The 14304-nt window shown below is 50.2% G+C and overlaps 1 protein-coding gene across 1 annotated transcript in view; it reads right to left on the reverse strand.

The window, feature by feature from the left end:
• DYSF (dysferlin) overlaps nucleotides 1-14304 on the reverse strand; it is a 270372-nt gene that overhangs the window by 23473 nt on the left and 232595 nt on the right. Inside the window, exon 50 of the mRNA XM_029913433.1 lies at nucleotides 12579-12720. Within this exon, the coding sequence (XP_029769293.1) occupies nucleotides 12579-12720 (142 nt within the window). The remainder of the gene's footprint in view (nucleotides 1-12578; nucleotides 12721-14304) is intronic.

Here is a 14304-nt window from a genome sequence, read left to right on the forward strand (position 1 = left end):
AATCTCATTAGTTCTCACGTGTTATAAGCACTGGCCTTAGTCAGTGCATGGATGGGAGACATTCAGTGGTGGTGTAGGTGTCTCCTGCTACCTAGACCACCCAATGCCAAGGATCCCGAAGGGTGGTAACAGGTACTATACTGCTGAAGGATCTCTCTTTTGGATTCATACATTTTAAGACCACAAGAAACAATCATAATCATCCAGTTGGACCTCCTGCATAACAGAGGCCAGAGAACCTCACCCTGCAATTCCTGCATCAAGACCACAATTTCTGTTTGGGCTATGGGAGATCTTATTGAAAGATACTGAGTCTTGACTGAATGGCTGCACGTGATGGAGAACCCCACCACATCCCAAATTCCAAATTATCATCCATGTTTAAAATATATGCCTTATTTCTAGTCTGAATTTGTTTCCCTTCCGCTTCCAGCCATTGGATCTCATTCTGCTAGATTAAAAAACCACCTACTGTCAGAAATCTCTTCCACATACACATCTGTACAGCCTTTGATCAAGTTACCTTTTAACCTTCTCTTTCATAAACTAAATAGATTAAGTTTCTTCAGCCTCTCACTGGAAGGCATGATTTTCAGATCTCAAATCATTCTTGTGAGTTTTTTCTGAACCCTTCCAATCAGGGCCCGCTCCGCCTTTTTTGCCGCCCGCGGCCAGAGCGCCGGGGGCAGGGCGGCGAGAGGGCGGCGAGCCCCGGCTGGGGCTCGGCTCTCCCCCTGGCGGCCAGAGCGCAGAGGGCAGAGGGCTCTCCCCCCGGCGGCCGGGGGGAGGGCGCGGGGGGAGGGCGGCCAGAGCGCCGGGGGGAGGGCGGCGAGCCCGGCTGTGGCCCCGCTCTCCTCGGCGGCCGGAGCGCCGCGCCGCCCCCCTCCAGGTGCCGCCCCAAGCACCAGCTTGGGTGCTTGGTGCCTGGAGCCGGCCCTGCTTCCAATTTTTCATCATCTTTTGAAGTGTGAACCAGAGAACTGGACACAGTATTCCAGTAATGGTCCCACCAGATGAGTCTTGGTCCCTGTAACAGGGTGCCTGCCCTGCACTGGCCCTGAAAGGGTTAAAACCAGCCTATGAAGGCTGAGCGGCAGGCAGCCAAAGGAGTGGCTGCAGGGGAAACAGCCAATCAGGGTTCAGCCGGCCCATATAAAAGGAAGCTGCAGACCAGAGCGAGGGAGTCTGCTGTAGGGAGCCCTAGGGAGAAGACTGGCTTCCTAGGGGGCTACAGAGAGACCAGCACCTGGGGAAGGGCAGGTGCGAGCAGGGACCGGGGGAAGCTAGAGGTGCTAGCAGGGACCAGGGGAAGCTAGGGAGAGCTCCTGATGGGCTGCCAAGACTTACAGGCTGGAGGCCCTGGGAAGAGGGCAAAGGAGCCGGAGCCAGAGGCAGGAGCAGAAGGAACTGAGGCTGAGGGGAAGTGGCCCAGGGAATAGAGACAGTGAGCTGGAAGGAAGGGGCAGCAGGAAGCTTCTGGTTGCAAGGTCCCGGGGCCCAGAGTAGTGGGCGGGCCTGTCTCCCTCCCCCCCAGCCGCTGAAGGAGCAGCCCGGCTGTGGACTGCCAAGCTGCTGCAAGGAGTGGCTGGACTCATGTTGGAGGAGTCCCCCGGCAGGGGGAGAAACTGGATGGTGTCCTGGCCGGTGGGCTGTGCCACGAAGCAGACGCCGAGAGGAAGGAGTCGTAAGGGGTCTGCAGGCGGAGGCAAGGATGGGAGAGCCACCACCACCCGAGGGGGCATCCACTGGGACTGAGCTAGTTCCCAAAACGCCCAGCAGGAGGCGCCAGGGTGGTGAGTGACCCCGTGACAGTCCCGCTGATATTCCAGCAATGGTCCCACCAGAAGAGTCTTAGGCCTTGAACACCTAGTCATTAAAGATCCCATGGCACTTTTTGCAAGATGTAGTCCTGATGCTCTGGCCATATGCTGATGTAAGAAATTGCATTGTGACTATCTAAATGTTCCCTGCACTTTCCATTAGCTATGGTGCTCTCCCTCCATTCTCCATCAGCCAGCTTTGCTGTTTGCAAATCTTCCTGCTGGAAACTTGGGTTCACGCCCCGTGTAGGCTCCAAGTGAGACCGAGCTTGAGGTGGCATCATCCTAGTATCATGGATATTGGCCCACGTCAAAAAAAACTGCCACTTAATTTGGTACAATTGGTCAGTGTCCTCTCAAAAAGGGCCTGGTACAAGGCTATTAGGAAGTGCCTGCAGGTTAGGAGCGAGGTGCATCGGTAGAGCGAGATGGAGACACAGTGAAGGCTTCATAATTCCTGGATCTAGTCAATGGAGTATTGTTCACATAGGGGGCGCAGGGTCAGGACCACTATCTCTGTTGAATGTTCTCATTAAGAGCCAGGGTGTATCCCGTTGGCAAGGCATCACGCCATCCTGTCTCAACTTGATTTAATTAAAACCAGGAAACGTGGGAATTATTCATGACACATTTGCCCCGCCATAAATTCATCACTGGAGCTACAAACCTCGCATTCATTATATCAAGCAATGTAAGTAAAAAGAATGTGTCAGACTCCATAAAAACATAAATAATTGACCAGGGGCGATGGCGGGGGGAGGGGAGTATTTAAACCCCATTGAAACTGGCTTCATTTAAGAGATCCCCCTGGAAGGTTGTATTCCAATTCTGTCTCCAACCCTCTGCTCACTTTGTAAAATCACATGGACGGGTTTGAAATGGGGGGTTTTATTTATGCATCTTAAATATTTTAGAATCCAGAAAAATTATAAAATAATAAATGGAAACTTCCATTTTTTTCACCTCTTCCTCCGAGAAACTGGTTAAATGTGTGTTTTTTCAAGGGGGCGGGGGAGGGGAGTCATTTTCCCAGCTAATAACTTATTCTAAATTAAAACTGCTAAAAAGGGCCGGTGCCTGAGTCTTCCCTTTCCTATGTTTTGATTATGTCCTACCCTGCAGAGGGACTGTTAGCTACCCAAAGGGGAAACCACAGAAGAGGGTCCTCTGGGAAGTGTTATGAATATGGAGAGCCAACTTACAAAAGAGATAAGGTTAAAACGTGGGTGTCTTAAAGTGAGCCACCCAAATCCCTATTTTAGGTACCTACACTATGCAACCTCATTTGGGGAAGATTTGAGCACCTGCAACTCCCAGTTACGGGAAGGGCCTAACTTTAAGGGACCTGAGTTTCAAAATGCTGACCTACCCCTTTAAATGCTGGAGGTGGGAGTGGCCTCCTTTTGCTCACGAGAAGGAAGGAGGCGGAGCTCCCCCCAAAAGGGGCAGAGACTTAGAGTCTGAGGGACCGACAACGAGGATAACTGGTCCCCAGGTCTAAGGGTGAACATAACATAGAAGCCGAAGATATCGCTGTATGTTCAATTTCACAGTGTCTGCACAGTGAAAAGCAAGTGGCATTTAATTGACTTTCACCAGCAGATTCCATATTTCTTGCCACTGAAAAAATGATGTTGGGAACAGGGACAAAATATAGAATCTATTCGCTATTCATGGGGTGACATGAAGAATTCACAAGCCGAACGCTGGGGCCCCTTCTCTGAGCCATGTCCCGCCACGCTAGCTCATGCTCCATGGGCGCTCCCATTTTGATTTCAGTGGGCCTGATTCTAATGGCCTAATTCATACATAGGACTTGTCTACACTACCCACGTCTGTCAGTGTAACTTACGTCACTCAGGGGTGTGAAAAAAACCATATTCCTGAGCGACATAAGTGACAGCGGCGGAAGCGCCGGTGTGGACAGCGCTATGGTGGTGGGAGAGTGTCTCCTGCTGACACAGCTACCACTGCTCGCTGAGTTGGTTTTATTACGTGGGCGGGAGAGCTCTTTCCTGTCGGCACAGAGCAGCTACGGGAGCCATCTTACAGCGGTACTGCTGCAAGCTCGCCAGTGTAGACCAGGCCTGAGCAGGTCATTATTCCACGCATAGACCCATCGAATTCAACCGTATGGAAAGCGGCAGGGCGCTGACTTGGGTGGTGGTAGACCTGGCCTCTACTCCTGACCTGTGTGTGACCTAGCAAGGTCCCCTCTCTATCTCTGCTTCCCCCCCAAACCCTTTGTCGATTTAGACTGTAGCTCCTCCGGGCAGGGACTGTAATGGGGCCCTGATCTCAGCCTCTCATTGCTACACTAATGCCAATAACAACACGTGGAATAAGGTGCTACTGAGTCTGGGCAGCAGAATCTGGCCCAATGGGATTGCTCGTGTACTCAGTTATTGCTCAGCCAGGGTATCAGAATCAGGTCCCTTAAAGATAGGCCCTTCCCGTAACTGAGAGTTGCAGGTGCTCAGATCTTCCCAAAATGAGGTTGCATAGTGTAGGTACCTAAAATAGGGATTTGGGTGGCTCACTTTAAGACACCCACCTTTTGGTCGGCGATAAGCACATTCACCGTCCAACACTGCAGCTTTTACTCACGTGATCAACCCTGCCTTCCGGGAGGCTCTCTGCCTGACTGAGGATGACTCACGCAGGACGAGGCGCTTGGCGGATTCAGATCCAGCACACAGAGTTTGCACAATCGGTACGGCTTGGCCTTTCTTGTGGAAAAATACCGTCAGTGTGGTTTGGCCAGCAGGAGAACGCTTCTCCTAGGAGCCATGTGAACCAGGGGACACTGCGGAGCAAATCTGGAAACTAGGCTGTGAAAAAGGATCAGGTGGAGGGGGAAGGGGAGGAATTCGATGCATAGCTACGTTTATGGGCTATTTCCAAGCAGCGAGAAATTTGCCTCGATGATTAAACCTTGCTGCCAAGGTGCACTATAAAATTACCCTTTGCCACAATTTTGCAAGCCCGGGAGGGAAAAGGGGGTGAATTACCGTCGGTTTTGTTTTGCAGTGGTTTGGAGTGGGGGCGGTGTGTAAATGTTTTATGATTGTGACTTATACAGGAGGGAGGCATAAGAAATTGTTCCTCTCGCTAGCAAAGTGTTGACAGGGCTGCAGTTCTTCTGGGCTGTTTATGTTCTACGAAATACAAAGTCAAGAGCATTTTCTCTGAGGCCATGTGACCCTGGACTGCTGGTTTCCAATCTGTAGCTTTGAAGAAAGTCTGGCTTGTTTCAGCCTGTCCCTGGAGGAAAGGGCTTCTTCTTTGGCCCCACAGCCTGCATTTGTTCCTCATGGCTGCTCCAGAGGGGGACCCTGTGGCTGGGCAAGAGGCCTGGAGCATCTCATTGGTGGTTGGCTTTCCGCTTTCTCTTGTGGCAGCTGAGCCCCTCCTCTTGTGACAACAAGAACTAACTGTTCCAAGGAGCAATCCTTCAAGGTGTCAAGAAACGGCTTCTCTGAACCTTGTCCCATTAGGACATTTCATCGATTTATAATAAGTAGGCAGCTGAAATCATCCGTTATTACTGTTTCATTTGACTATGTTGCCTCTTTGAGCTCTGACTACTGTTGCCAACTCTCACAATTTTATCCAGCATTTCACAATCCTTGGTGTTTTTCTTCAAGCCCCAGCACTTGGAGTCAGGTGACTGCAAGAGAATCTCAGTTTTCACTTGTCACAAAAATTCAGTTTCTAGCCTTCCTGGGAACAAACAAAAGCTTGGAAACGTGTCCTCTTCAGGCTCAAAAACTAGAAGGCGGATGAAAAGAACCCAACATTTCTTATTTTTAAATTCTCTTGATTTTTAAGCCAACCTCATGATTTTGGGGGGGAACTGACATAATTTTTAATTCTTGGGACTGGTAGTAACAGTCTCCATTACAATTCTACCCTCAAAGTGCTTTCATAGAATCACAGAATCATAGAATATGATCAGGAGGCTGGCACCTTAACCCTATGTGTAATATACTGTTATTACTATATGATTGTGCAGTGCCTAGCACAATGGAGCCAAGAGCTAATGGGAGTCTGTAGTTGTCATCACTCTCTAAATGTTAAATATATTATTAATAATAATAATAGACTTGGGATTTTTATTCTCCAGACCAGGGGAGGGTAAACTACGGCCCACAGGCCGGATCCAGCCCGTCAGGGCTTTCAATCCGTCCCGCGGGATTGCCAGCCCTGTGGTGCAGTGGGGCTAAGGCAGGCTCCCTCCCTGCCCTGGTCCCGCACCACTCCCAGAAGCGGCCGGCACCACGTCCCTGCGGCTCCTGGGGAAGGGGGGAGGCAGAGGGCTCCATTGGCCAGAAACAGGGAACTTTGGGGGTGGTACCCGCAGGCGAGGACAGCGTCTGACGGAACTGCCTGCCCCACCCCACCGCACCTGCCCCACCCCACTTCTGTGAGCAGCGTGGGGCCAGGGCAGGCAGGGAGCCTGCCTTAGCCCCGCTGTGCACCGCTGCCACCCCAGAGCCGCCTAAGGTCAGGCTCAATGGGTAGTGATCAACGGTCCAATGTCTAGTTGGCAGCTGGTATCAAACGGCGTGCCCCAGGGGTCAGTCCTGGGGCCAGTTTTGTTCAACATCTTTATTAATGATCTGGATGATGGGATGGACTGCACCCTCAGCAAGTTCGCAGATGACACTAAGCTGCGGGGAGAGGTAGATACGCTGGAGGGTAGTGTTAGGATCTAGAGTGACCTAGACAAATTAGAGGATTGGGCCAAAAGAAATCTGATGAGGTTCAACAAGGACAAGTGCAGAATCCTGCACTTAGGATGGAAGAATCCCATGCACCACTACAGGCTGGGGACCGACTGGCTAAGCAGCAGTTCTGCAGAAAAGGACCTGGGGGTTACAGTGGATGAGAAGCTGGATGTGAGTCAGCAGTGTGCCTTTGTTGCCAAGAAGGCTAATGGCATATTGGGCTGCATTAGTAAGGGCACTGCCAGCAGATCGAGGGAAGTGATTATTCCCCTCTATTTGGCATTGGTGAGGCCACATCTGGACTATTGTGTCCAGTTTTGGGCCCCCCACTACAGAAGGGATGTGGACAAATTGGAGAGAGTCCAGTGGAGGGCAACGAAAATGATCAGGGGGCTGGGGCCAGGGCCGGCTCCAGGCACCAGCTTAACAAGCAGGTGCTTGGGGCGGCCAAGGGAGAGGGGCGGCACCTGCAGCAATTCGGGGGCAGCAGGTCCCTCACTCCCTCTAGGAGCGAAGGACCTGCCGCTGAACTGCCGCGGCCGATCGCGGCTTTTTTTTTTTTTTTTGCTTGGGGCGGCAGAAATGCTGGAGCCGGCCCTGGCTGGGGCACATGACGTACGAGGAGAGGCTGAGGGAACTGGGCTTGTTTAGTCTGCAGAAGAGGAGTGGGGGGATTTGATAGCAGCCTTCAGCTATCTGAAGGGGGGTTTCAAAGAGGACGGAGCTCGGCTGTTCTCAGTGGTGGCAGATGACCAAACAAGGGGCAATGGTCTCAAGTTGCAGTGGGGGAGGTCTAGGTTGGATATTAGGAAACACTATTTCACTAGGAGGGTGGTGAAGCACTGGAATGGGTTCCCTAGGGAAGTGGTGGAACCTCCATTCTTAGAGGTTTTTAAGGCCCTGGCTGGGATGATTTGACAAAGCCCTGGCTGGGATGATTTAGTTGGGGATTGGTCCTGCTTTGAGCAGGGGGTTGGACTAGATACCTCCTGAGGTCCCTTCCAACCCTGACCTTCTGTGATTCTATGATTTACACGACCTTATGCAAACATTTTCAAAATGTTTCCAGGTATGAATCCAGAGTTAGCTGAGGTTTCCCGGCATCCTCCAGAGGGTGCTCGGCACCTTGTATGATCAGAACCTAAGTTCTTCAAGGAGCTTTGGTATCTTTCAAGGTGAAAAACACCATATACCGTGAGAAAGCTCTGGCGTGGTAGCTGCAGTCATTGTAATTCTGGTTATTTTTCGTAAGGAGGAAAGAAACGAGTAACTGTCCGCATAACTCAAGGGATAAACTCCGGGGGATGTGTGATGAGCATACTGAGCCAGATCTGTCTGCCTACTGATTTGTCTTAGGATTTTATAGTGCCGCTCCAGTAGCAGAGCACCTTCCACATAGAATCAATAGCAACAGCAAAGTCCCTAATGGACTTCACAGAGTCTCTGGCTCTTCCCCCTGACCCCAGGCTCGCATACATCTGCTTAGCTCCATGGAATACAATGGCCAAGTTACCCCAGAAAAGGTTCTGGCCCACAACACTCCTGGGCAGTCACTACCAGGAAGGCATCAACAAATTGCAGTGAATCGACAGGAATTACTTGGTGGAACCAACTTACAAGGAAAGGAGGTAGGGTGAGGGCTGGGAGGGTTTACACACAGGGGAGGGAGAGGAATTCATTCTCAGCTGAACATGGGTGTAGCTAGGAGTCATGGGGAAAAACAAGCCTTTGGATGTAAGCCCACTTCTTCCACTAGTCCACAGCGCTGCTCCCCGCTTCACTTCAGATCCATCTTAAGACCCACTGCTACCGTGATGCCTACAGGAAACTGGCAACTGATAACGGCTACGTAGAAAACCAGTCAAATTTGCTGCTATATCTGGGCCCTGAATCAACAAAGCATTCAAGCAGAGGACTTCAACGGGGACTTAAACATGTGCTGATGCACTTTGATAAGCTGGGGGCGTATTAATTTACACACACATTCTACATTTAAATGTCTCAGAACCGTCAAGGCATGCCCCCGGCTATGCTATGTAACCACTGATTCTTAGCACTGTTACTCACCCGCTCCCACCCCAACTACCCACTCTCATTTGTTATACCCTCTTCCTGTGTCTTGTCTTAAATAAGTTTGAAGTAGGGGTGGTGTCTCCTTACATGTTTATATAGCACCCAGCTCTCGTCTAGTTCTTCGGAGCCTACTGCTATAGAAGAATCACACAATATGAAGGGGAAGTCGAGGAAGAACACTCAGGGTGAGTATTAGGACATTTTCTATGGGCGAGATCCATGAGTCTGCGGAGTAATCTCCCAAGGGAAGTAGCAGAAAGCTCATTGTTTAAAACAAAACTAGCCCAAGCCCTGAAGGAAAGTCTGTAGGAACCGATTTTGCATTGGCAGAGGAAGGAGGAAGATGATTCAATGGAGCTTTATGCATCTCTTTGATGGTTCATTACGCTATTACAAGCAGAGACAAGCCTTAAGCAAACCTCTTCATTTGATTTTCCCTGAATTTTAAGGTGAATATTTGCAATCCGGATCTGAATTTTGCATTCCGAGGCCCATCTCTCAATGGAGAGCTCAGGGTTCTAACAGAGCGTGTAGCCCCGGGACAAACAAAGGAGCCAAAAGCCAATGCCGGCGTTCTTCTCTGCAGTGCTCTCAGCTCAAACGCCACCTCCAGGAGGCCTGGGCGCAGGTGGCTTTTAGCTGCTTAGAATTTGCTGTCCGACCGTTTTGATTTAAATTCCGCTTTCTATGGCTGTGTTTAAAGATCAGTGCATGGGTTTTTACAGCAGCCGTAATGAACCCCGAGTTCAAACAGCACATGGCGAGATCAAAAATTGCAGGAGTGGAATGTGTCCTGCAAACACAAAGCATGGCTTTTCATTCGTTATTTTTGCCTTTACAGAGCTATTTTACAAGCTGTTTATTTTCTGATACAGTGTTGGCAGACATGCGGCCGGAGGAGAATCAATATCAGCACAGTGGGATGTATTTTCTTAAAGGGTTTAGCGGGGGGGCTTTGCTTTTTCAAAGGGGATAATTGAATGTGCTACACACTGTACTTTTGATTTGTTTAACATGAAGCGTGAAATGGGTAGAGCTGTGATTCTGTCGATCAGCTTAACTATCCAGTGATTCGCATTGAAACTGGGCACCTTCACGGGGGGGGAGGGAGGGGGTGGCTAGCTCAGGGGATTGGTAATGGAACTAAGGAGTCTTTCACACCAAAGCACTGGCTCCAATCCATCTAACTCCAGAAAGTTCTCTTGCTGTGAAAGAAATTGGGAGAGCGGCTCCTAATCTAGCTCACATCCAGGCAAATGACCACACCCCAATAAGCTTTCTTAGGCAGAGAGACCAATGGCTGAATGCACAAGGAGACCAAGTTCTTATTGGCAGGGCAGCGTGATGGAGACAAGAACTCCTGTGGGGGGATTAATTCAGTATTGGAGTTTGTAACTGTAACACCGACAGACCCCGGTTGTCGGCAGGTGGGATCGAATCTGGGACCTCAAGGGCTAAATGCATGAGCCTCCACCACGAGCTAAAAGCCATATGGCTGTTAGCTAAGGCTGTAGAGCAGACTCATGAATATCTCTCTTTAAGTGGTCTCGGCACCACTAGATGGGACAGACACCACAACCAGGTGGTGTGTGGGGTTACATTCTTCCCCTAGCTGAGGAAGCACGTCCCGAGCTTCAGAGACTTCCCAGTGGAAATCCCAGATGAGCCCCCACTTATAATGCCTACAGATCCCTGTCATCGGCAGGGGGGATCGAACCTGGGACCTCTGGAGCTTAGTGCATGAGCCGCCACCACATGAGCTAAAAGCCATATGGCCCTTAGCTAAGGCTGTAGCAGACTCATTAATCTCTCACTAAGTGGTCTCGGCACCACTACATGGGACAGAACACCACACCCAGGAGGTGTGCGGGTTACATGATGATACCCCAAAGCAAGCCAAATCCTGAAGAGAGAGATGGGACCCACTTTAAAAAAAAACCTTCTGGGGAGAACTGGGGTAGGGGATTTGGGGCAAAGTAGACTAGATCTCACCCCGCCCCCCCCCCAAAAGTATTCCTGGATAGTCTGCCTACATTTTCCTTAATTTAATCCCAGCATGTTTAGCTCTACCCATCCACACACCCACGACTGCCCCTAGGCGTCCCCGACACCTATCCCCTTCCAATATCTGTAGGTTCTTCCCTCCCTTCGTTTTTGCCTAGCCACGTTATGAAGATAATTGACTATTTGTCGCTTGATCACCAGCACAGTGCTGAGGACTGTCATTGTATATTTGGCCCCAATTCAGGATATGTGATGACAATTTCCTCCTCTCTGGGTTCACTGCTACAGCTGGACACACGTGAGGGAAGTCGAGTGCCCTCTGAAGGTCTGTTAGAGCCCCCTTGTGGCTGTCTTTTACTAGCAATTTGCTGCCTCATATGTCCAGAACCCCTTCTCCAGTCAGTCCATCTAACCCCACGGTTCTCAAACTGTGGGTCGTGACCCCAAAGTGGGTCGTGACCCCATTTTAATGGGGTCACCAGGGCTGGCTCAGACTTGCTGGGGCCCAGGGCCAAAGCCCGAGCCCCACCACCCGGGACCGACGCTGAAGCCTGAGCCCCACCACCCAGGGCTGAAGCAAAAGCCTCAGGGCTTCAGCCCTGGGTGGTGGGGCTCAGGTTACAGGCCCCCTGCCTGTGGCTGAAGCCCTTGGATTTCAGCTTTAGACCCCCTGCCTGGAGCAGTGGGGCTCAGGCTTTGGCCCCCCCACCCAGGGCAGTGGGGCTCGAGCAAGCTCAGACTTCTGTCCCCCCTCCTGGGGTCATGTAGTAATTTTTGTTGTCAGAAGGGGGTCACGGTACAATGAAGTTTGAGAACCACTGCTCTAACCCCTTAACCACTGCTGTTGTGTAACCCACTGATTCATCGATTCGAAGGCCAGAAGGGACCATTGTGGTCACCTGACCTCCTGCATAGCACAGGCCATAGGACTTCCTTGAATTAGTTACTGTTTGAACCAGAGCAGGACTCTTAGAAAAACATCCCATCTTGATTTTAAAAATGCCAGTGATGGAGACTCCACCACGGCCCTTGGTAAGTTTTTCCATGTTAATTACCCTCTAATTACTGGTCAACTTTCTACTCACACAAAACCGAACAGCCTTTCCCCAAAGGTTTCCAGCCAATGGGAGCTGCGGGGGCGGCGCTTGGGGCAGTATGCGAAGCCCCCTGGCTGCCCCTACACATAGGAGCCGGAGGGGGGACATGCCGGCTGCTTCCCAGGAGCCGCACGGCGCGGAGGCTAGCAGGGAGCCTGCCTTAGCCCTGCTGCATGGCACCACCAACTGGACAGTCAACGGCCCGGTCAGCAGTGCTGACCGGAGCTGGTAGGATCCCTTTTCGACCGGGTACTCCAGTCGAAAACCGGACCCTGGTCACCCCAGTCAACGTGTGCCTGATCCAGAGAAGCTGAGAGTCTGTTACAGCTCGCAACTTGAGAAGCTTGCACTTCGGTTCAAGCTGCAGAGACTCCTGCTCTTAGAGGTACCTTGTTCAAACCCAGTGTTGGCAAAGACAATGGCTGTCACAGTTGCTCTTCTCTGAGTACCCTCCTATTTGACTCTGTCGTGATGGGAAGAAGAGTCACTCTTAACGATGCCTTTAAGTAATTTTCACAGGAAGATGAATGTTTCCTGGATTTATAAAACCTACCAAATCCTCCCTTCACCCCCATCTTTCCCATGTAAAAACAGATCAATGGCAGGCATATCATTGTGTAACTTTAGAGTGTTGTTTGCTGGGTAGAACAAGCACATGTTGTTTGCTGTATTGTTGTAGCCGTGTTGGTTCCAGGATATGAGAGAGACAAGGTGTGTGAGGTAATATCTTTTACTGGACCACATTTTTGAGCTTTTCTCTTTCAGCAACAAATGTTGGTCCATCCACCTTGTCTCTAACAAGAAGTATAGTCAGTCCCCCAGGGACTATAACTAGGCGGATGTAAGAGGCTCACCTTTTTAGCAATGTGACAGACTTGCTCAGCGGGAAGGTAGTCAAAGGGGAAGACGAATCTCCAGTTGAAATTCCCTTCGCCTCCCATAGACCGGTAATGCACATCGGTCTTCTGTTTGTTCTCCTCGTGGCCAATCATCCAGCTGCAAAATACAAAGGCACTGAGTAATGAAATGAAAACAGGATCTTTGAGCAACTCACTCAAAACTGACGGGTGCAAATATAAAGATGACTGAAGGAACGATGATTGGCATATTGCCCATTGGTTGCCTATTGGTTTCCAACTGATTTTAAGATGTTGTTTTTTACCTACTAAGTCCTAAATGACCTGGGACCTACCTACATAAGGGAGCCTAACTTTAGCTTTGACAGTTTGGGTCAGTCATTTCGAAAGAACTTTCTGTAGGAAATTTGAATACAAAATTATACATTTATTTAGTGCAAAATTTAATACAAAATTAGAAGTAAAAAAAAATCTCTTTGTCATAGAATCATAGATATGTAGGGCTGGAAGGGACCTCAGGAGGTCGTCAAGTCCAGCCCCCTGCGCTGAGGCAGGACCAAGTAAGCTTAGGGCACGTCTTCACTACCCGCCGGATCGGCGGGTAGCGATCAATCTATCGGGGATCAATTTATCGCGTCTAGTGTAGACACGATAAAATCGATCCCCGATCGCTCTGCCGTCGACTCCGGAACTCCACCGCAGCGAGAGGCGGAAGCGGAGTCGGCGGGGGAGCTGCAGCGGTCGACTCGCCGCCGTCCTCACAGCCAGGTAAGTCGACCTAAAATACGCAACTTCAGCTACACTATTCGCGTAGCTGAAGTTGCGTATCTTAGGTCGACCCCCTCCCCCCCGTAGTGTAGACCTAGCCTTAGATCATCCCCGACAGCTGTTTGTCTAATCTGTTCTTCAGAAACTCCAGTGATATGGACGCCTGTTCCAGAGCTGAACTAACTTTAGAATTAAAACGTTTTTTCCTAATATCCAACCTAAATCTCCCTTGCTGCAGATTAAGCCCATGACTTCTTGTCCTACCTTCAGTGGACATGGAGAACAATTGATCACCATCCTCTTTGTAACAGCCCTTAATGTATTTGTAGACATATCTGTACTAGTGATAACACAGGACCATCATGCCTGGCACGATGGGGCCCTGGTCTCTGTTGGGGCTCTAGGTGCTTCTTTAATACAGATAATAAATAGCAGCGTAGCTTCTTGCAAACAAAAGGCACTGTTATTTATTTGAGGTATTAGGGCCCTGATTGTGATCTATCTCATCTGCCTACTTATAAGGACCCAGCCCATCACAGTAGCCTCTGAGCTCTAGTTAGGAGGCCAACTAGGAGCCACACATAGTCACTAGTCCGGCTTGTGACAGAGGTGCCTTTGTACAATAGGGCATAGTGCCAAGTCACTTGTGTCTCATGTGTGATTGGCCTCATAGGAACCAGTGTCATGCAGGAATGTTGATTACCCCATCTTGGGAAGACACGGCAAACGATGGTTGGGCAAAGCGTTTAGCTCATTTACAGCAATGGGTGATCTGTATGTTTGTTGGGAATGATAAAAAAACAGGTGTGTGTGGGGGGGGGTGATCAAACATTAGATATTCCCACTTCCCCAATGCCACCCCGCCCCACTCTGCTAATCCTGAGCTACGTATGGAACCTCTTGGCTGGAATTGACAACAATGAACTTGATGCGAATACCAGGTAAGCAGTGTGCA

The sequence above is a fragment of the Terrapene carolina genome, unplaced genomic scaffold (assembly GCF_002925995.2).
Source record: "Terrapene carolina triunguis isolate 2854851 unplaced genomic scaffold, T_m_triunguis-2.0 Scaffold633, whole genome shotgun sequence".
NCBI lineage: Eukaryota > Metazoa > Chordata > Testudines > Emydidae > Terrapene > Terrapene triunguis.